Source organism: Tachysurus fulvidraco, chromosome 16 (assembly GCF_022655615.1).
Source record: "Tachysurus fulvidraco isolate hzauxx_2018 chromosome 16, HZAU_PFXX_2.0, whole genome shotgun sequence".
NCBI classification, from domain to species: domain Eukaryota; kingdom Metazoa; phylum Chordata; class Actinopteri; order Siluriformes; family Bagridae; genus Tachysurus; species Tachysurus fulvidraco.
Window position 1 is genome coordinate 2,496,134 of NC_062533.1, and position 21,185 is coordinate 2,517,318.

The following is a 21,185-nucleotide window of genomic DNA, read 5'->3' on the forward strand; positions in this document are numbered from 1 at the left end:
TTTGTTTGTTTGAGGTGGCAACAGTTTTTGTCTAAATATATAAAGTAAATGTTTTACTTTGCTAGAGTTCAAGAAACTCATAATGAAATCATGTTTTCAACATTTTAATTGCAATAATAATAATTTCTAACACGGCGCTGTCTGAATGGTCATTCATTTCCTATGACGGTTGTGTTTGGCTGTAATTCAGACCGCAAAGTTTTAGCATCTTTGTTTTAATATCGTTTCCATAGTAACAATGCATCAGCATGGACTTGTACAGCAGATTCCCCACGTTATCTAAGACTAATAATAAACTAAAGAAAAAAAAAACCCTGGCATTAGGTAACAAGGACATGTAACAGTTTTATAGTGAAGTGTTATGTAAGCACATGATTATTATCTTGGGTGCTGGGGCTTTGTAAAGACTTTAGGAGGAAATATTCCAATTCATATGACAATTTGCATTTCTCAAGTTCAGTCATAAACATTTTAGTATGTTAGTACATGTTATTCAAAAATATGCAGAACACATGCAGAGCCGTTTTCTCAGAAATAAAATGAGAAATCGTCCACATATTATTAATCTGTAATGATCTGCAGAAAATGATAGCTTATTGGTCGATTTCTGCCTCCTTACTGTGTGTGTGTGGAGTTTGCATGCTCTCCTGGTGCTCTGGGGGTTTCCTCTCTGAGTTTAAAGTCACTCGGGTTTCTTTCTTTCCCAGTCCAAAGACTGTTGATATCTCTAAAATGTCTATTGTGTGTATGTGTGTGTGTGTGTGTGTGTGTGTGTGTGTGTGTGCGTGCGTGCGTGTGTGTTTGATCGTGGCCTGTGATGGGACGGCAATGTGAACAGGTTGCCCTCTGCTTTGTGCCCTGAGTCCCAGGGATACACTCCAGGTTCCTGGATAACTCTGTGTGAGATAAGTGTAGAGAAAATGGATGGGTCTGCATAATATTACATGACACATAGAAGCTCTCACTATCTTTGAAATCGTTGAGCAACATCCTCAGTAAAAATGTCATCCATGTGATATTAGAGTCAAACTGTAAAAGGTTTACATTGAAAATCTTCTGCTATTTGTTCTACTCTTTACTGTGCATTACTGTAGCACCACCATCCAGCTGTGTTCCTGCTCCTGCACATTATGACAGAATCTCAAACTCTCCTTAAACCTGAAATGGTGAAAAAGCTCATCTTTTTTAGGCCATCGGTTCCAGACGATTACGTTGTTTACCTGATATTTTAAATGGAAAGGAAAAAAAAAAAATCTGTATCACAAAGGTTTACTGAACGGTATTCCATTTGTGAACACTTTAACAGGAACACCTGTACACAAGTCAAGTCAGATGGGGTTTTATCGACGTCCGTCTGTATAACTCATATACACTGGAACATAATGTCATTTCTCTAGGACGGTGGTGCAACATATAACAGTACACGAGACTAGAACAATAAATACACTGGAAAATAAGAATATGGACCATAAACTGTAAACCATTGGTAAGGAAGCAGCGGTATATATTCCATAAAGTGTCCCATGTGTCTCATATCTCAAGTGTGTGGTTCATTTCCAAGCTGCCCTTCCAATGGTTTCCAACTCCAACCAGAAGTAGGGCATCAGTATGGATTAGGCAGGTCCGGAGAGCAGGAAAAGAAAGAATCACTGGTACCTCTGGATTAAGATGTGCCATTACTGAGATGCTGAGATGCTATTCTGCTCACTATTGGTGTAAATAATAGATATTTGAGTGACCACAGAATTCCTGTTGGCTCTGCAGAGCTGAAGCTAACTGGAAGATTTAAACTCTAAAGACAGGTTCAGATATAAATCCCAGCTCACCAGTTCCTGAAACTCTCAAATCAGCCTGTATTGCACTAACAAATATACCACAGTCAACATCACTGACTGTTTTTCTGACGTGTATGATTTTCTGAATTTTGATGCTGCGACATGATTGGCTGAGTTTTTGACTATTTATTTTTGTGTCATTACATTTCATTGCATATATATTACAACTTAATATAAATAACTAAATTGATAAATACTAAAAGTGCTGAAGAACAAAACTAAATACTAAAAAAAGGCACAAAAATCGAAAAGACGACAACAACAAATAAAATCCATTAAAATATTTGAAACCATGAACTCTGAAATATTTGATTAGCAGATTTTGACCTAAAGGATTCTGATGTCTTAGATTGATAGACCTTTGTTAAATATTACTAACTGATACTCCTACAGACTTTACCTGAATAATGAGCCCAGGCTGAGAGAGCTGCTAGACCACCAATGGAGTGTTATCATTATCAGTACATTGCAGGAGTGCAGCTGGGAATGGACTACAGCCTGATATTAATGCTGCCTTAATGAAACTGAAATGGAATCTTCTACACCATGTAGCTGATGTTTTGTAGTCTTGTAGATTGTAAAGCCAAAAACACTTAACACGAGTTAGCCTAGCCACATAAAGTGCGTAGTGTGCAAGCAGTGCAAGAAGGGAGACAGTGCAGACAGACAATACAACACACTACAGGACACAGTATTAAATAGTGCTGATTAGTATGCAGTCGGTATGGACTTGTAAACATATGTACACATATGATAGTAGGGCTGGGCGATAAAACCATAACGATATGTATCACGATATCAATAAAAAATGTATTCGATAAAACGTTTGATATTTTTTATTCTTCGTCGGAAGAAAACAGAGGTTGCGAAGCAAGTTTGGTTGCATTAACAAAGGCTGGTAACCTAGCAACGTAAGGAGGGCCAAATCTCTGGTAACCTAGCAACGTAGGAAGTTACACGCTAACAACCAATCATGTAACAGTATTAAGTTTGGTTGCGCCATATCGGCGTCTCGTGGCGGTCTGCTGGATTCCTCTTCAGTAACCGGCGACTGATGAGCAGGAAATAAGCCGCAGCGAGCGAGGAGATTGTAAATAAAAGAGGAAAAGTCGGCGCACCAGTACGGCAGTTTTATGGATATTATACTGTAAGTCTGACCGTAGTCACCAGAAGGTGAACAGCTAGTGAACTTCCTAGCACTAAACTTGCACTAAATGTTTAGGTTTCTCTCTGTTTATATTTAACACTTTGCACTATTTTATTACACTTTATTAAGCGTTTCTTACATTTTCTGTCATTTCCCACCTTAAATGAGATAATAGTTAAGTGTTCATTGTGACTTTAGACTCATGTTTACATTATAATTATTGGAGGTTTCCTGGTTGGTGACGTTTGTCTTAATAACTGAGGGGATTCTGATCAGAGGAAGGTGAAGTTTACAATAAAAAGGTTTAAATGTAATATATTTTTCTCCTGGTCCTTATTTTAAGTGGGTCATAAAAAATATCAATAATTATCGATATCGACCGACATGATACACTGATATCATGATACAGTTATCAGCCGTATCGCCCAGCCCTATATGATAGCATCATTGAATGTGTGTGTGTGTGTGTTTAAAATAATTTTTGAATTAATATGTCCTTGGTATCAGGAAGGAGCCGACTCTCTTTTCTCTTACGCTTTTTGTTACGCTTCAGGAGCACAAGTGCCCCCTATGCCCCTACTAGGGTTCCACTGTAAGCTTTTTCCAAAGTAGCACACAAATAAAAACTGAATACAAATCGGATAAACAGTTATTCATTTAAGATTAATTTGATTAAAACTATTAATTTGAAACATTTTTATAATAACCGAGTTATAATAACAGGGCTCTCAAGTTTTGATGACAGGCAAGAGTGACCCTCTGGGCATCAGCATTAGAATGTGGAAGCATTAAAACCAAAGCTGCTTGTTCTGAGCAGGTGTTGTCAGTAATCCGGGGCCCCCTGGTACCATCTCAGGGCCCCCAGTTTGAGTAGCGCTGGCCTAGACTACTTGTTCTGAGCAGGTTGTCAGTGAACAGGCTGTAAAACTGTTTGCTATGCGCTTTTCTCTGTGGGTGAACGAGGACGATGCTGAACAATTCTAGGATTAGCTTTTTTTTCATTGGTTGTTGTGTTAAATCTTACCCAGATACAATAGTGCTATTTTCTGATTGGCTGTTGTGTAGCCTCTTTATTTTGATTGGCTGATAAGTGTCAGGCTCGACTAAGAACTCCAGGGGAGACGCGTTTGATTCCTGCCCGTTTCCATAGACACAGCGGTGCGGACTGATACGTTTTGGGTGCTGCGGCTTATTAAATATATGATAAATAGTAAGTTTTATTAATAGATAGATAATAGTAAATACAATGTGTGGTTGGAGAGCGTGACAAAAGACCCAAATGTGTGACTGCCACTCTCAATGCGTAACACTTGACAACCCTGTAATAATCCAACGACAGCCGATTAGCCGATCACACTGGCTTTTGTTATTTTCAGCTTTGTTATATTTCTTTAATAAATTGATTGCTACACTTTTTAAATGCCTCACTGTTGTATTATCTTTGTAAAACAATTTGTCGACCTTGTTGCGTAAGTCGTAATTCATACAGTAAGTGATCCATCTATTAGCACTTAACAGCTTGGCACAATATGAAACCGTTTACCTTGTGATCACCTCCACACTCCACAACACATATATGACTTTTTAAAAGCTGCTGGTTTGCACACTTGACACGCGGGAATGCTAGAAGCCTTTGGTTATTAACTTGTCTTGTCTGGCTATAGTGTATTCCTCGTCACCGAATGTTCTGTTTTTATTTGAGGTGTAATAATAATACATATGTTATAAAAGACAATGTTTATTATAATGTGCAACTGTACATTAGATTATGGAAATGTGTTACAATCACCCCCCCCTCCCCACACACACACACACAAAAATATATAGTAAATTAATTTAGGTTGGGGGGCACGGTGACTTAGTGGTTAGCATGTTCGCCTCACACCTCCAGGGTTGGGGGTTCGATTCCCACCTCAGCCTTGTGTGTGTGGAGTTTGCGTGTTCTCCAAAGACATGCAAAGACATGCATGGTAGGTTGATTGGCATCTCTGGAAAATTGTCCGTAGTGTGTGTGTGTGTGTGTGTGAGTGTGTGTGTGTGTGAGTGAATGAGAGTGTGTGTGTGTGTGTGTGTGTGTGTGAGTGAATGAGAGTGTGTGTGTGCCCTGTGATGGGTTGGCACTCCGTCCAGGGTGTATCCTGCCTCGATGCCCGATGACGCCTGAGATAGGCACAGGCTCCCCGTGACCCGAGAAGTTCGGATAAGCGGTAGAAAATGAATGAATGTATGAATGAATTTAGGTTGCCAATAACTAGAACACAGCTAGTTCCTAACCCTGGTTGTTGTGGCGTACTCCCATTATGTAGATTTTAGTTTTATTCCTTGCTCTTAAGCACCCACTTCAGTTTACCCTTTCTGGCAGTTTCCTGTACTTCCGTTTTAGAGTTAGTTAGTATAATCAAATCAATCATTTTATTGTTGCAAGTCTGTAATATAATAATAATTAATAAGTTAGGACTAGGGCTGGGCGATAAAAAGATAACAATATGTATCGCGATAGACACGTGACCAGTACGGCAGTTTTTAGGATATTTATGAGTCTGACCGTAGTCACTCCGATGCTGTCTGCAAATTATGCAATAGCACTAAACTTACACTAAACTCAGGTTTATATTTAACACTTTGCACTATTTTATTACACTTTATTAAGCGTTTCTTACATTTTCTGTCATTTCTCACCTTAAATATTAAGAGATAATAGTTAAGTGTTCATTGTGACTTTAGACTCATGTTTACATTATAATTATTGGAGGTTTCCCGGTTGGTGATGTTTCTGTCTTAATAACTGAGGGGATTCTGATCAGAGGAAGGTGAAGTTTACAATAAAAAGGTTTAAATGTAATATATTTTTCTCCTGGTCCTTATTTTAAATGGGTCATAAACAATATCAATAATTATCGATATCGACCGATATGATACACTGATATCGTGATACAGTTTTCAGCCGTATCGCCCAGCCCTACTTAGGACACTGTTGGGTTTCTGTATGTAGAGTACACCGAATGCCGAGTAGGGTGATGGGAAACAGAACGGGTTTGAGCCTCCTGCTGGGAAAACAATACACACCTGTCCACTGATAAGCAGATCACACAGATAACACACAGTGTACAGAGATAAAAGACAGATTGTAAAACACTGTATACAATTGCCTTAATAACAGTAAAACATTTAAACCTTGTAGGCAAAGTAAAAAAAAAGTTATATATTCTATTCTATTTTTATCTTTTTATTTTGTGGAGTATGACAACACAAATAAATGTATTGCTGAACAATGGAACACAAAACAGAAAGAGGTTTTAGAGTTCGGCCTCTGGGAAGAGCCGGGAATCAGCTCATTAGTGAGGAATCCTTCTCCAGGAAATCCAATGAGTATAAAATTTAAAAAAAAAACCATAAAAGGAAGTGGAATCTATTGATAAACGATCTAATAAGCCTTCTGTTTTATACACTAATCAGCTGGAATTCTGGGTATTCTATTCTATTTCACTTCAGAGGAGTGATGTAGATGTTCCCTTTGGGTTTGTTCTGACACCCACCGTGTTCGCAAAACATGTGTGATTCCACCATGTTCCTGTAAAGCTACTGTAGGGTCTGTGTGTGCTCCTTCGTTCGGATTGGATGCAGTGTAGGCTGCACTTGTAGCAGGTGATGAACCAGACAAAGCTCCTGATCTTGTGTGTAATGCAAGTGTGTAAAAACAGTAGTATGGATGGGGGTCATTTATACTCACTGCTCTATATACCTTAACTATATCTTTTGTCTTTGTTCTCTAGGATGGCCGAGTGGCGTTTATCGGGCACCAGCTGGGCAGTGTTGTGCTGGCACCCCATGGCCGTGAGAGGCATGTCAAGTCGGCAAGAGCCGTCCAGATCACCTACTACCTACGTCAGCTGGCTCCCACTGGACAGGATGCTATTGCTGAGAAATGGGAGAATGAGTTTGGCAAGATGGCGCAACATTTAGCAGCAACCAGCCCTGATCTACATGTGCAGGCATTAACATCGTTTGGTCTGTGGCGCGACTTCCACGCTACAGGTGCGCTGGCGAAAGGTGAAGTGCTGGTGGGCCTGGTGTTGGTGCTGCTAGCTGCCACCATCTCCAGCTCTATGCGTGACTGTCTACGTGGTAAGCCCTTCCTGGGGCTGCTTGGTGTCCTCACTGTCTGCAGTGCCAACGTCACCGCTGCAGGCATCTTTTTCATCTCGCACGGCAAGTTTAACTCCACACTGCTCGGTATCCCCTTCTTTGCCATGGGTATGTGCAGCTTCTATTCTTTTTAGCATGTGATGGTTTTCATCGATTTAATTGTTTTGCATTGATTTTTAATAATGAATAAAATACACTTTGACGAACACTTTTCCCCACAGAGGATGGATCATCCTGTATACATCTTGCATTAACATGCCACTGGATCACTCAAATGGTAGCCATTCATACCTGGACTTTCATATTTACAGTGATAACAGACAGTATTTATGTATAGCTAGAGATAGATACAAGTTAATGTGTGTGTGCAGTATGTGCTGTCGTTGTTCAGACATTTCCCTCACACACATACAGCTCTCACACACTCAAACATGCTCCAAATCTACAGTCTGTAACACCGGCACTGTCGGTAGTGTACGTTTCTCTGTGTGAAACCCATTTTATCTGTTTGTATGGATGTCTGACGTTACATCAGCGACATCTCGTCTCATCTTCACAGCTAAAGACGATATCACATTTTATATAATTAATAGCTGGAGACCTTTTTTAAATCTGATGGCAAGAGGAAGAGATCTATTTAAGGGTTTGTTATTGGGTCACGGAGGCTTCAGTCTGGGAAGAGTGTAAATTTCACTCCACAGAATTAGATGCTCACAGGCTCCTCGGTAAATAGGGCTTGATATCAGAGACACACAGTGAGTGATGCTCATGCATTAGTGCCATATCTAAGGAACAACAGAGATGCTCTTTAAGCGAGCGACGTCACTGCAGAACCCGATCAGACCGTCAGGAGGAACAGTTTAATAAATGCGTGTGGGTGAGGGGGTGGGTTTTAACTGGAGGTACTTTCATTTAGACGAAAACGGAGCGCTTAATTTTAGATCCATGTTGAGGCTGCGTCACGTCTTGGCAGCAGAAGTAAAGATGAATTTCAGTGGAAGGTAAATCAAATAGATTATGAATTGACATCTGTGACTATACATAAAGTTTGCCACGATGTTTCTTACCTCAACAGCCACTTTATTAGGAACACCTACTACTCAATCAGGCAATTATCTACTCAGCTAATCAGTGCAATGTCTAAAGTAATACAGATGCATATCTACAGCTTCACTTAATGTTCACGTCAAACAGTCAGAACATGAAAAAGAAATCGATTACAGCGTGTATGTTGGCGTCCCGCTGGTTTGAGTGGCTCTGAAACACGTTAGGTGATAAAATGTTTCCTTTTCTTTATATCGGGTTTGAAACGATTGATGATATAAAGAATGAAAGAGAAGCATACGTACATACTGAACTGAATAAAAGGTAAAGGTTATGACATCATACCAGTTTGCACAACAACCTTGTTACGTTTCAATGTGTTTTTCTTAAATAATGTCACATTTATGGGGGACGCGGTGGCTTAGTGGTTAGCACGTTCTCCTCACACCTCCAGGGTCGGGGTTCGATTCCCACCTCCGCCTTGTGTGTGTGGAGTTTGCATGTTCTCCCCGTGCCTCGGGGGTTTCCTCCGGGTACTCCGGTTTCCTCCCCCGGTCCAAAGACATGCATGGTAGGTTGATTGGCATCTCTGGAAAATTGTCCGTAGTGTGTGAGTGTGTGTGTGTGTGTGTGTGTGTGCCCTGCGATGGGTTGGCACTCCGTCCAGGGTGTATCCTGCCTCGATGCCCGATGACGCCTGAGATAGGCACAGGCTCCCCGTGACCCGAGAAGTTCGGATAAGCGGTAGAAGATGGATGAATGAATGAATGAATGTCACATTTATTTCATTCAGTTGTAATCTGACAGTCAAGACAGATTCAGACCAAAGAAACAGCACACCGAATAAAATCATTACATATTCCGATTTGTTTTCCAGTTGAATGGTGGGAAAGTGTAGGCTGTGTTGAACTGCGTACCGTTCTGCAGGCAAGATTCTCACAACAGCACCGTGTGTCTTTCATACCGTCGTCCACTGGACTCGATCGGTGTTAAACAAATAACAGTTACATCATCGACATCCATATCCACTTATCGGCCTGGATAGTGTTGGATTCAGGGTGCTGATATTAGATAGGAGGTTAAAATCTAATAACTGACATTGAAACTTAGTGTTGAGCAACACATTATATCACAAGGCCCGGCTGATGGGGAAATAATATTAAGCACACACACACACACACACACACACACACACACACACACACACACACACACACACACACACACACACACACACACACACACACAGAGGAGTAAATAAGAGTATATAATAATCCTCTTATTTAAATATACCTAAGCAAATGAATCATGAAGAATTTCCGCACTGTTGATGTGCATCTTCAGTACAGCGCAGTAAATCATCCGCGTTACGATCAGGACTGTCTATCTGCTCAGCTAAAGAAAGCAACACATTTGGCGCTCACACGCAGTTCCTGGATCTGATAGCTCTCACACGCTGAAGTGCCACATACTTTGCAAGCAGGAAGTCTCGCGTTAGAGACGTCATGCCCGCTCCAGGAGAAACGAATCAATAGCAAAGGTTTAGCAAGTCATCTGAATGAGCCTGATTTGTGTTGACAGAGAGATTGCAGCAGAAAAGAAAGCATGAAGGTGAAGTGTCATCATAATGCAAACGTCAATTTGAGATGAATTCAATTCTAAATTATTCAGTTCTGAAAATCTAACGGACCTGTCATGACATCATGACATTAATATGATTAAATAACGTTTTAGACTTGGCTAAAATGTGTTTATTGTTTTGTTTTATCGTATTCAGTATTGCTGCATTTACTATTTTATTAATATGCATTTTATTTATGATTTTTTACTAACATAACATACCATAATACAATAAAAATCGGGAACTCCGCGTCTTTTGGGTGACGCCGAATAGCGGGATCGTTACAGTAATCAGTCAGGTGTAGAGTGCTGCATATGTCTGAATGCTTGGTGTGTTGCTATAACTAATAGAAGTTAAGGGATACGTTTAGATTCTTTACTCAGAGCAGAGAAATGATCCGTTAAAGGTGAGTCAAAGACATTTTGGGGGAGTTCTCTAGTATTTGGAGGTGAGCTTGTTCCACAGCATCAGGAGGTGAGTCATTAATGCAGATAGCGCCAAGACGGGTGCAGAGTGATGCGCCAAGGGACTCACGGCCTTGGAGGACAGGAAGTGAAAGGAAAAAAGACAAAGAGACATGTCATGCCGAGACAGTAGCTATTTATACCATCAAGGATTTACCCCCAACCCAATGCAATGAAACTGATCCTTTCCTGAATTTCTAAGGCAGGAGAAACAGAGCTGTGGCCAGCGTGATACAACACAGAGAAACACTGCTGTAGAAAGATGCCAAAATTCATTCCTTTTAATGAATAATACAGTGGTTAGCAGTCACGCAATCACAGCAGGAGAATATGTGTGAGGAACTGGCTGTGGCATCTCATCAAGTGCACATGCAGCTCAACACTACCATGAGTTTAAAAGGCTTTTAAAGTGCACACAAAAGTTTTAGCATTACTAAAATAAATAGATAACACAGGCATACGTACGCAAGTCTATCAGCACCTGACCACATTATATCAGAACGGTGAAGGATTTCATCAGCCTTCCTTCAGATCGGTGTAGTTCAGGATTGTTTTGCATGGTGCGATCATAGTTTTAGGTCGAAACACTACAAAACAATATTTATACTAGTTACTTTTTTGCTGTGTGCCCATAATCTAAACAGCACATGGTCAGTATTTTAGTCTTTATGTGATTACATAGAGTGGCAGTATCATATTGAGAAATTTCCCCTTTGTGGGACGAATAAAGGTATATCTTATCCTATCTTATCCTATCTTATCTTATCTTATCCTATCTTATCTTATCTTCTATTTGTGTTATATATTTTTTTTACTAAACTTGAAAACACAATCTGTGAGTGGAGGCTTTTTGTGTTAAATGGGATTTATGCTCAGAAAACTGCATGAGATACAATACATGATCCAACTAAATTAAATGAGGCCATCCTTAAAAACATTCTTGTTTGCCGTCACCCGACCGACCCTGTCAATTTAGGACCGACTCAATTTTTTTATTTTTTTTTAAGTCCGCCCGACTTACCGGTTGTAAATTTGCCTTAAGACCAACCTTTTTTTTTTTACTCTTCAAACAACTAATACAAAAGCAATAAAATAATATTAACAGGTTCGGGCACCGTAATACATCTAAAAAACTCGACACCGCACGAAGTTCTGGAAAAACTGTCCAGCATCAAAATACTGTTTGCGATGATGCTCCCAAAGGCACGGGGTGAAGACCCAGTCAGTGACGTCACGATATGCTAATTTGTTTAAAGTCATACCGACGTCATCACCGTCACCAAAATTCTACTTTTGAAACTTGAAAAAAATAAAAAAATATATATATATATATTTATAGACCTACGTACCTGCTGACCCTTTCTTTTTCCTATTACTGCAAACCAGAATATTTTTAATGCTGGCCTTAGCACTAATTTATAGGATGCAGGATACAGCACCCTTGTTTGCATGTGCAGATGACTAGTGAGTCAGGTAGCTGGCGACTGCTAATAAGAAATGACATTGCTTTGTAATGCTACAACCTTCATTTACAGCATTAGTCTAATATATACATATTGTAGAAGCAGTACATATATTATCTCTAGGTTGGACTATTGTTGGATGTGTTTGTGTCTGAATGTGACAGTGACGTGACGTACGGCTAAGTACGGTGACCCAGACTCAGAATTCGTTCTCTGCATTTAACCCATCCAAAGTGCACACACACACACAGCAGTGAACACACACACACACCGTGAACACACACCTGGAGCAGTGGGCAGCCATTTATTTTTTATACTTGCTCAAGGGCACCTCAGTCGTGGCCGGCCCGAGACTCGAACCCACAACCTTAGGGTTAGGAGTCAAACTCTCTAACTATTAGGCCACGACTTCCCACGATGTTCCAGTAGGTGCATGAACAAATTGCGCACTAGAACTAGAACAAGTCGTTACTAGAAGCAGAAGATTTAAGCCTTTTACACCTTTTTATCCACACAAAGTAAAATACTACTAATGATATTTAAAGCTTTGAACGGTTTCATGATCTGGAGTGCCTGCTTGAGTAAAAGGTGCAGGCTTTATAGCAGTGCACAAATTAATGAAGACTACAGCAGGGGGCAGAGCTTTTCCCTGCAAAGTCCCTCAGTTATGGGACAGCCTTCCATTTAGTAAAAACTGTTGGTTTAGCTCGGCGCTTTGATCGGTTAGTTTTCTTAGTTAATGGCACAGTCCTGGGTGTTGCATGGACATAGAATGTTTTGGATGCTGTGACTCAGCCACTCTCACACATTCACTCAGGTTTGTTGACAGTGATCCAGTGTGCCCTAATGCCAGTGTGCCCTAATGCCAGTGTGCCCTAATGCCAGTGTGCCCTAATGCCAATTTGCCCTAATGCCTTTGTTACTTTCTGCCCCTTATAGTCATTTTGTCATAACTATACCTGCCAAAGCTTCTAACTGCAGTCTCCTGACAATAAACACCTTTAGTCTATAGTGTGTTAAGATGCTGTATGTGCAATCCTGCTGTCTGAAAAAGCATTTTATTAACAAAGTCATTGATGAAGACAACATTTTGACAACAGTTTGAATATTCAAATACCTTAAATGTTGGTGTTCCTTCACAGGGCATGGAACCAAAGGAGTGTTTGAGCTCCTGGCTGGTTGGAGGAGAACGCGGGAGAGTCTGCCCTTTAAAGAGCGAGTGGCAGATGCCTTTGCTGATGTGATGGTATGCTACACCATGACAAGCTCATTGTATATTATCACTTTTGGCATGGGCGCCAGTCCTTTCACCAACATCGAGTCTGTGAAGGTGTTCTGTCAGAGCATGTGTGTGGCCATCCTGGTAAATTACTTCTACGTCTTTTCCTTTTATGGGTCCTGCCTGGTGTTTGCCGGCCAACTTGAGCAGAACCGCTACCACAGCGTTTTCTGCTGCAAAATCCCCTCTGTAGAATACCTGGACCGCCAGCCCACATGGTTCAAGACCATGATGAGTGATGGCCATGATCTCTCCACACACCATGACAGTATGCCCTACCAGAATCACTTTATTCAGCAGTTCCTGAGGGAGCATTACACGGAGTGGATTACTAACACATATGTCAAGCCCTTCGTGGTCATTCTCTACCTGATTTATGCCTCGTTTTCATTCATGGGATGTTTACAGATCAGCGATGGCTACAATATAGTGAATTTATTAGCCAGCAATTCACCGAGTGTGTCATTTGCCCTGACCCAGCAGAAATTGTTCAGCAACTATAGCCCAGTGATAGGATTCTACATCTATGAGCCCATTGAGTACTGGAACTCCACAGTTCAGGAGCACCTAAAGACACTGGGGCAGGGATTCAATAAGATTTCCTGGATTGATAATTACTTTAATTATTTGAAGGTCACCAACGTCAGTGTGTCGACCAAAAGTGATTTCATAAATATTCTCAAGACTTCATTTCTCAGAAGACCAGAGTATCAGCACTTCACCGAAGACATCATTTTCTCAAAAAATGGTGAAGAGTATGATATCGTCGCATCCAGGATGTACTTGGTAGCCAGGACCACAGAGAAAACGAGGGAGGAGGTGGTGGAGCTGCTCGAGAGACTTCGACCGCTCTCTCTTATAAACAGCATCAAGTTCATAGTCTTCAACCCCACCTTTGTGTTTATGGATCGCTACAGTTCGTCGGTCGTCTCCCCCATTTTAACATCAGGTTTCAGTGTCCTGACCATCCTCATCCTCACTTTCTTCCTCGTCATTAACCCCTTAGGGAACTTCTGGTTGATTTTGACCGTCACCTCTGTGGAGCTGGGTGTCCTAGGCCTCATGACACTCTGGAATGTAGATATGGACAGTATCTCTATCCTGTGCCTTATTTATACTCTCAACTTTGCCATGGATCACTGTGCCCCTCACCTCTACACATTTGTACTGGCCACAGAGCACACCAGGACCCAATGCATCAAGATTTCGCTCGAAGAGCATGGGGCAGCCATTTTACAGAATGCCTCATGCTTTGTGATTGGGATAATGCCCCTGCTCTTTGTGCCTTCCAACCTGACCTACACACTGTTCAAGTGCTCGCTACTCACCACCGGATGTACAGTGCTGCACTGCTTCGTCATCCTCCCGGTGTTTTTGACTTTTTTCCCTCCCTCCAAGAAACGGCACAAGAAAAAGAAACGGGCAAAGAGGAAAGAGCGGGAGAGGGAGCGGGAGAGGGAAGAGATCGAGTGCATCGAAGTCAGAGATAACCCCGACCATGTGACCAGTGTCTGAGATGTCTGTGTGAGTGTAATAGGGAATGTCCCGTCCAGTAGGACGAAAACACATGTAGCATTTCACAGGTCATGAGGGTCTAAGTGGATCCACCTTTTCAAGTGGGAAGACCCTCAACAATTCCACTAATGGGCAAGGTTGCTTTCTAGAGCAGAAAGTCTTCTTACGTTCTTACCATTAATCCAGACTAGTATATAGCATCTGCCTGCTTCTGTTTACAGGTCACCTCTTATTTAAGTAAGCTAGAAATCGGACGTCTGGGAGGTACAGCCTGCAGATCATGTTTAAATTATAGCACGAACTGCTAAAGACACTGGGAGCTATTTCTCAAGGATTGACAGAAGACAGAGAAAGTAAATACTAACACTATTCTTAATACCGAGTCTTAAATTGTCCAAAATTGTAGCCTATGTTTTAAATGTGGCCAGAAATCGATGTTTATTAATGAAAGGCTGAAAAATAATATATTTAAGATGATTGAAAATCCTGTGTGCTGAATATGTATTTTTATTAGACAAAATGTATAGACTTGGAATTCAGTAATTGTTGTATTGGTTATCAGATATGTGCAAAATCTAATGAGCAAGCTTTCCTAAATGTAGCATGACGTTGAGCAGAGCAGATGGTATACACTGTCCAGTCTACACAAATGAACAGGAAGGTACGATTTCAATGACGTTACACTGGAACGAGGTGTCCTTTGTAATCAGTCGATGCTTTTTTCTTCCTTTTGCAGCATATTGAAGGTGTAATACAAGGAACAACAAGCATGTGTTGAGAATGAACCAAACATTTTGAGTACTTATATGTGTCCAAAACAATAGCTGAATTGAAGTGGATTAAAAAAAAAAAAAGACACTAGAGTAGACGTCGTAGTGACATCGAACGAACATTTCCAAATTAATACCCATTACTGTCATCACCAGACCTTTGTATTAACTGTATATTCACCCACATTTACATGTATTCTGTTGGCAGTTGCTTTTGTTCCAAAAAAAATAAAATATATCTATAGCTTGACTCACTAGTACGGCAAGTATACGATCTATCCTGAGGAGCTGACGACAAGGCGAGTGTTAGAAAATTAGATTATCCACCAGCTGAAAAAAAAGCAAGTGCAAAATAGCTGTAGGAAGAACAGAGGCTGCAGAAACGAATCGCAGTAATTAGGAATAATTTCTAGAACATAGCGAATATTAGCTACAGTCTTATCAACTAAAATAAAAAAAAACCTTAAATCATTAACAGTAACAATAGTGTAGTAAGAGATAATTACCACAGGTGATATCACAACGGTAACAAAAGGTACAATGCACACCCTGCCATTACAGATATATAATGTTGTTAGGCTTCATTTAATTATTTATTTATTTTTATATTGCCTTATATATTATATATTATATATATTATGGTCCTTTGATTTTTAAGTACATGTTTTAAAGGAACATTCAGGATTCAGATTTAACTTATGAGCGACTATAACTTATTGCAGGTAGTTTAATATTAGTCATCTATTAATTCAACCTCGAGTTTAGAATAGCATAAAATGATATATTTGAAGTTGATTGAGTATTTTAAGAGCTAGTAGTTCATTTATCCTTGTTTGTGAAATCCATGGGTAAAAAAACGTCGTCTATGGCATTACGCTGGGCAAAATAAAAGGCTAGCTATCGACTACAAAATGCTATTAAATATCGGTGAATCTTCTCCTGTTAAACATTGGGTTTTCTATGTCGATTGTCAACAATTTGATTTTTATTTGACAAAACTAGCATGTATGATTATTGCCAGAGATTGTTGCCAGTTTTAGATTCATTTGCCATTACTGCTCCAGTCCAGGGTGTAATAGTGAAGATATCGCGTAATTATTCCAAAGACGGAGAACCGAAAGAAATCCACATTATTCAGTGTTTCATACATTATAGTCTCAGGATTGTAAATCTGGAAGAATTAATTCTCCTTTTAGGGCATCATGTAATTCAGCATCGTCTTATTAATTCATTAGAATTCCTGATTTCTGGGAGTACAGGCGAGACAGGCCGACGTGCACCAAAAAGTGAGCATGAATACATAGCGCTTACAGAACATTACATCGAATCCAACACTAAACCCATATTGAAGCAGTGATGGCTTATTGAAGAGGATTTATATTGTCTCTCAGAAGGTCAGGCAGTGAACACCTTGTGTAAAAGTCCACCATGTTCATCTAACCAGCTGCTGAAAGCAAATGAAGATCTTGATGTGTAATCGATGATGGCATCACTATGTAATTCTTATGTAGGAAGAGAGAGGGCATGCCAGTGAAGTAGGCTATATAAAGAAAAAGAAATGCATTAAATCATATTCTTCCCAACTCAAGAATGACTGTCTACGCATGTGACGTATGTATGCATGTATTTACTTAGTGTGCATTTTTTTTGTTTTTACATTTTGAGAAATGTTGCAACAGTATGCTTTTTTTTATCAATATCATCTTGTTAGTAACTCGTTATCTGTGTTGTACTAATGAAATTAAAAGTATATGTATATATATATATATATATATATATATATATATATATATATATATATATATATATATGAATTGTATAGGATTTTATATTTTTTTTTTAAGAAATGAAAAGTGAAAGATTTTTTTCTATCAAGACTCTTAATATAAAAAATGCAATAAAAGGCTGAGTAGGTCAGTAATAAATTATGGAATGTCAACTGAATTCTCAATCATTTTTTCCACACACATGATGAATGTCAAATTTTACTGCAACTTCTCACCTGTACGCATGTTGAACTACATGAAAACAATCTGGAGCTGTTCGCTTCAGTGTCCTGTTAGCTAAAGGTAAGTACAACCTAATCCTAACCCTTACCCCGAGTCCTCAGTGTCCTGTTAGCTAAAGGTAAGTTCAACCTAATCCTAACCCTTACCCCGAGTCCTCAGTGTCCTGTTAGCTAAAGGTAAGTACAACCTAATCCTAACCCTTACCCCGAGTCCTCAGTGTCCTGTTAGCTAAAGGTAAGTACAACCTAATCCTAACCCTTACCCCGAGTCCTCAGTGTCCTGTTAGCTAAAGGTAAGTACAACCTAATCCTAACCCTTACCCCGAGTCCTCAGTGTCCTGTTAGCTAAAGGTAAGTACAACCTAATCCTAACCCTTACCCCGAGTCCTCAGTGTCCTGTTAGCTAAAGGTAAGTACAACCTAATCCTAACCCTTACCCCGAGTCCTCAGTGTCCTGTTAGCTAAAGGTAAGTACAACCTAATCCTAACCCTTACCCCGAGTCCTCAGTGTCCTGTTAGCTAAAGGTAAGTACAACCTAACTCTTACCCCAACCCCGAGTCCTCAGTGTCCTGTTAGCTAAAGGTAAGTACAACCTAACTCTTACCCCAACCCCGAGTCCTCAGTGTCCTGTTAGCTAAAGGTAAGTACAACCTAACCCTAACCCTTACCCCAACCCCGAGTCCTCAGTGTCTTGTTAGCTAAAGGTAAGTACAACCTAACCCTAACCCTTACCCCGAGTCTTCAGTGTCCTGTTAGCTAAAGGTAAGTACAACCTAACTCTTACCCCAACCCCGAGTCCTCAGTGTCCTGTTAGCTAAAGGTAAATACAACCTAACCCTAACCCTTACCCCAACCCCGAGTCCTCAGTGTCCTGTTAGCTAAAGGTAAGTACAACCTAACCCTTACCCCGAGTCCTCAGTATCCTGTTAGCTAAAGGTAAGTACAACCTAACCCTTACCCCAACCCCGAGTCCTCAGTGTCCTGTTAACTAAAGGTAAGTACAACCTAATCCTAACCCTTACCCCAACCCCGAGTCTTCAGTGTCCTGTTAGCTAAAGGTAAGTACAACCTAACTCTTACCCTAACCCCAACCCCGAGTCTTCAGTGTCTTGTTAGCTAAAGGTAAATACAACCTAACCCTAACCCTTACCCCAACCCCGAGTCCTCAGTGTCCTGTTAGCTAAAGGTAAGTACAACCTAACCCTTACCCCGAGTCCTCAGTATCCTGTTAGCTAAAGGTAAAGTACAACCTAACCCTTACCCCAACCCCGAGTCCTCAGTGTCCTGTTAGCTAAAGGTAAGTACAACCTAACCCTAACCCCAACCCCGAGTCCTCAGTGTCCTGTTAGCTAAAGGTAAGTACAACCTAACCCTAACCCTTACCCCGAGTCCTCTGATTCCTTTCTACATTGTTGATGCTTTCTTCTATATTTTCAGTGTTTTTTGTAAAACTTGGCCAGAGCTCATCATTCTCCTCATCTCTTAGTATAGGCTTACCTACCTATCCGGATCATTGCATACCAGCTTAAATATAATTACCATTTTCAACACCAGTCTTGCAAGTATCAAAGGAGGGGACCGAATTAGACTCGCAGACACCGACAGCTGTCTAAACTTTCTGTGAAACTAACAATAAATGCTATGGGCCAGAATTGGGCTTGTCTGCTGTAGTCTGCTACAGTGCAAATACAGATTTCAGGATATTTCAGTCAGACCCAGGTCTCTCATTCTTAGGCTTCGTTTTACATGTTTAGTGCAATATGATGAATTACAGTGAGGTTTGTGTTGAGTTTGTGACTTATTACATTGCATTTAACAGGTTTTTTTTATTGGTGGTTGCAATGGTGTAGTCCCTTCATTCTATACATGTGAACGATCCCTCACTCCACACCCATGTCTCCTTAGATCAATATACCTGGTTCTGTATAGCAAAAACATTGCCCAATGGATGGTGGACTTCATTTCTGTGGGTCCAAATAACAATGTTAGTGGGATATAAACTACATTTATCCTATTTGGGGCTTAAGGCTACATCAATATAAGATAAAGTTCAAATAGTTGCTTTTGTCACTATTTGCTCTATTGTGAGAGTGTCAGAGTTTCAACAGAATATGTAGAATATGGAATTATTTTAGAAGTGGGCTATAAGTGAGAACCTGGACCCAAAATGTCAAGCACAGATAAATGTTATTGGCTCAGTGAAAGGTGCAGAAACATTCACTCTCTGGTTAATACAGGACATCCCTAAAAGAAAGCGCCTAGCAGAGAGCAGTGCCCCAACACAGAGAGATAATCACTATGGATGCCAAGTGGGTGTTGTGTCACAGACGGTGTGGTGCCACAGGGGTACTGGAGGCTTGTCAAGACGAATCATATCAACCAGCTATAACTGAGGGCAGTTTAATATCTCACAGAAGTTCTTCTTGCATGTTTTCAAAATTTGGGTTAAAAACAATTCCGTAAGCCGCAAGGCGAAGCTCTCTATTTACCAGTCGATCTACATTAGTACCATATGGTTGCCTACTGGACGCCTCCCTGGGGGACCCGCTGGAGGGACTACAGTATGTCTCTCGGCTGGACTGGGAACGCCTCGGTATTCCCCCAGAAGTGCTGGAGGAAGTGTCTGGGAAGAGGGAAGTCTGGGCATCGACCCCGTGACCCGGCTCCGGATAAGCGGTATAAATGGATGGAAAAAATGGATGGGTAAATCAAGCACCAAACATTTTGTTACGGAAAATTGTCCGTAGCGTGTGATTGCGTGAGTGAATGAGTGTGTGTGTGTGCCCTGTGATGGGTTGGCACTCCGTCCAGGGTGTATGCTGCCTCGATGCCCGATGACGCCTGAGATAGGCACAGGCTCCCCGTGACCCGAGAAGTTCAGATAGGCGGTAGAAGATGAGTGAGTGAGTGAGTGAGTGAGTGAGAATGAGAATAAAATATGGTTCACATCACACAAGTTCCTCCAAAAGCTTATTTTTTGTGTTCTCAGTCACACTTTGTTGGTGTATATTTATTATTGTCATAGCTGTGTATTCAATATGACCACTTAAGTTGTGATAGTGAGAGACTGAGTGCATCTGTTCACACTGATTTCAATAGCAGACGTCTTATTATAATGTCCATTGGTATCAATATTAATATTTTTATGAATACATGTTTTAAGTTATGATATACCACCACTGACACGCCATCGGGACTGTGGTCATCGTGGCCCCGAGGGGTGTGGCCCCCGCTGCGGCAGGCGTCCCTTATTTTTCTGTATCGAAGGTGGCAACCCTAAACAAAGGTGTTCTCTGTGACAGCATCCACTGTTAAAAGCACCATACAAATAAAATTGAATCGAATTAAACATCCTAAGTTGTTTGACACATGAAAGCTGAAATCCTGATGTGTTGTCTCATACGTAATTTTTGATTTCAAATCCAAAGGTCTGTGGTGAAAATAATACAGCCCTGACATTCCGATACTTTAGGAGAGAATTGTGTGCTATATTATTGCTTATTATCAATCAACATAGATATATATTCAGTTTTTATATCTGTAACATGTCAACGTGTAACACGTAATACAACAATCATGTAATTCCAAGCACCATTTTTTTTTTCATCGTGCGAGTAAACAATCTGGATATTAGCTTGTATTAGATAGTAGCTTGGATCCGTTCCTGGAGATCCGCTTGCACGGAACAGCATGTTTGTGATTTTCCACTCAGAATGAAGAAGTATTGTGTACTGCAGTACTCAGGACAAGGGCTCACGTGTAAAGAGCTCATATCCAACCTTTCGGCTACAAAGTGGTGCAGTGGTAGAGGGGAGGCTTTGTTGTGGAGGATGGGGCAAAAATGTGAGCCGTGGGATATTTCATTCGGGTTGCATCACTGAATGGAAAGAGA

At 40.6% G+C, this 21,185-nt stretch overlaps 1 protein-coding gene across 1 annotated transcript in view; it reads left to right on the forward strand.

Annotated features, from left to right (window-relative positions):
* Positions 1–17,018, forward strand: part of ptchd4 (patched domain containing 4) — an 18,910-nt gene extending 1,892 nt beyond the window's left edge. Inside the window, exons 2-3 of the mRNA XM_027153507.2 lie at positions 6,756–7,236; positions 12,863–17,018. Coding sequence (XP_027009308.1) covers positions 6,756–7,236; positions 12,863–14,514 — 2,133 coding nt within the window. The 3' untranslated portion in view covers positions 14,515–17,018. The remainder of the gene's footprint in view (positions 1–6,755; positions 7,237–12,862) is intronic.
* The last annotated feature ends 4,167 nt before the right edge of the window (positions 17,019–21,185 follow it).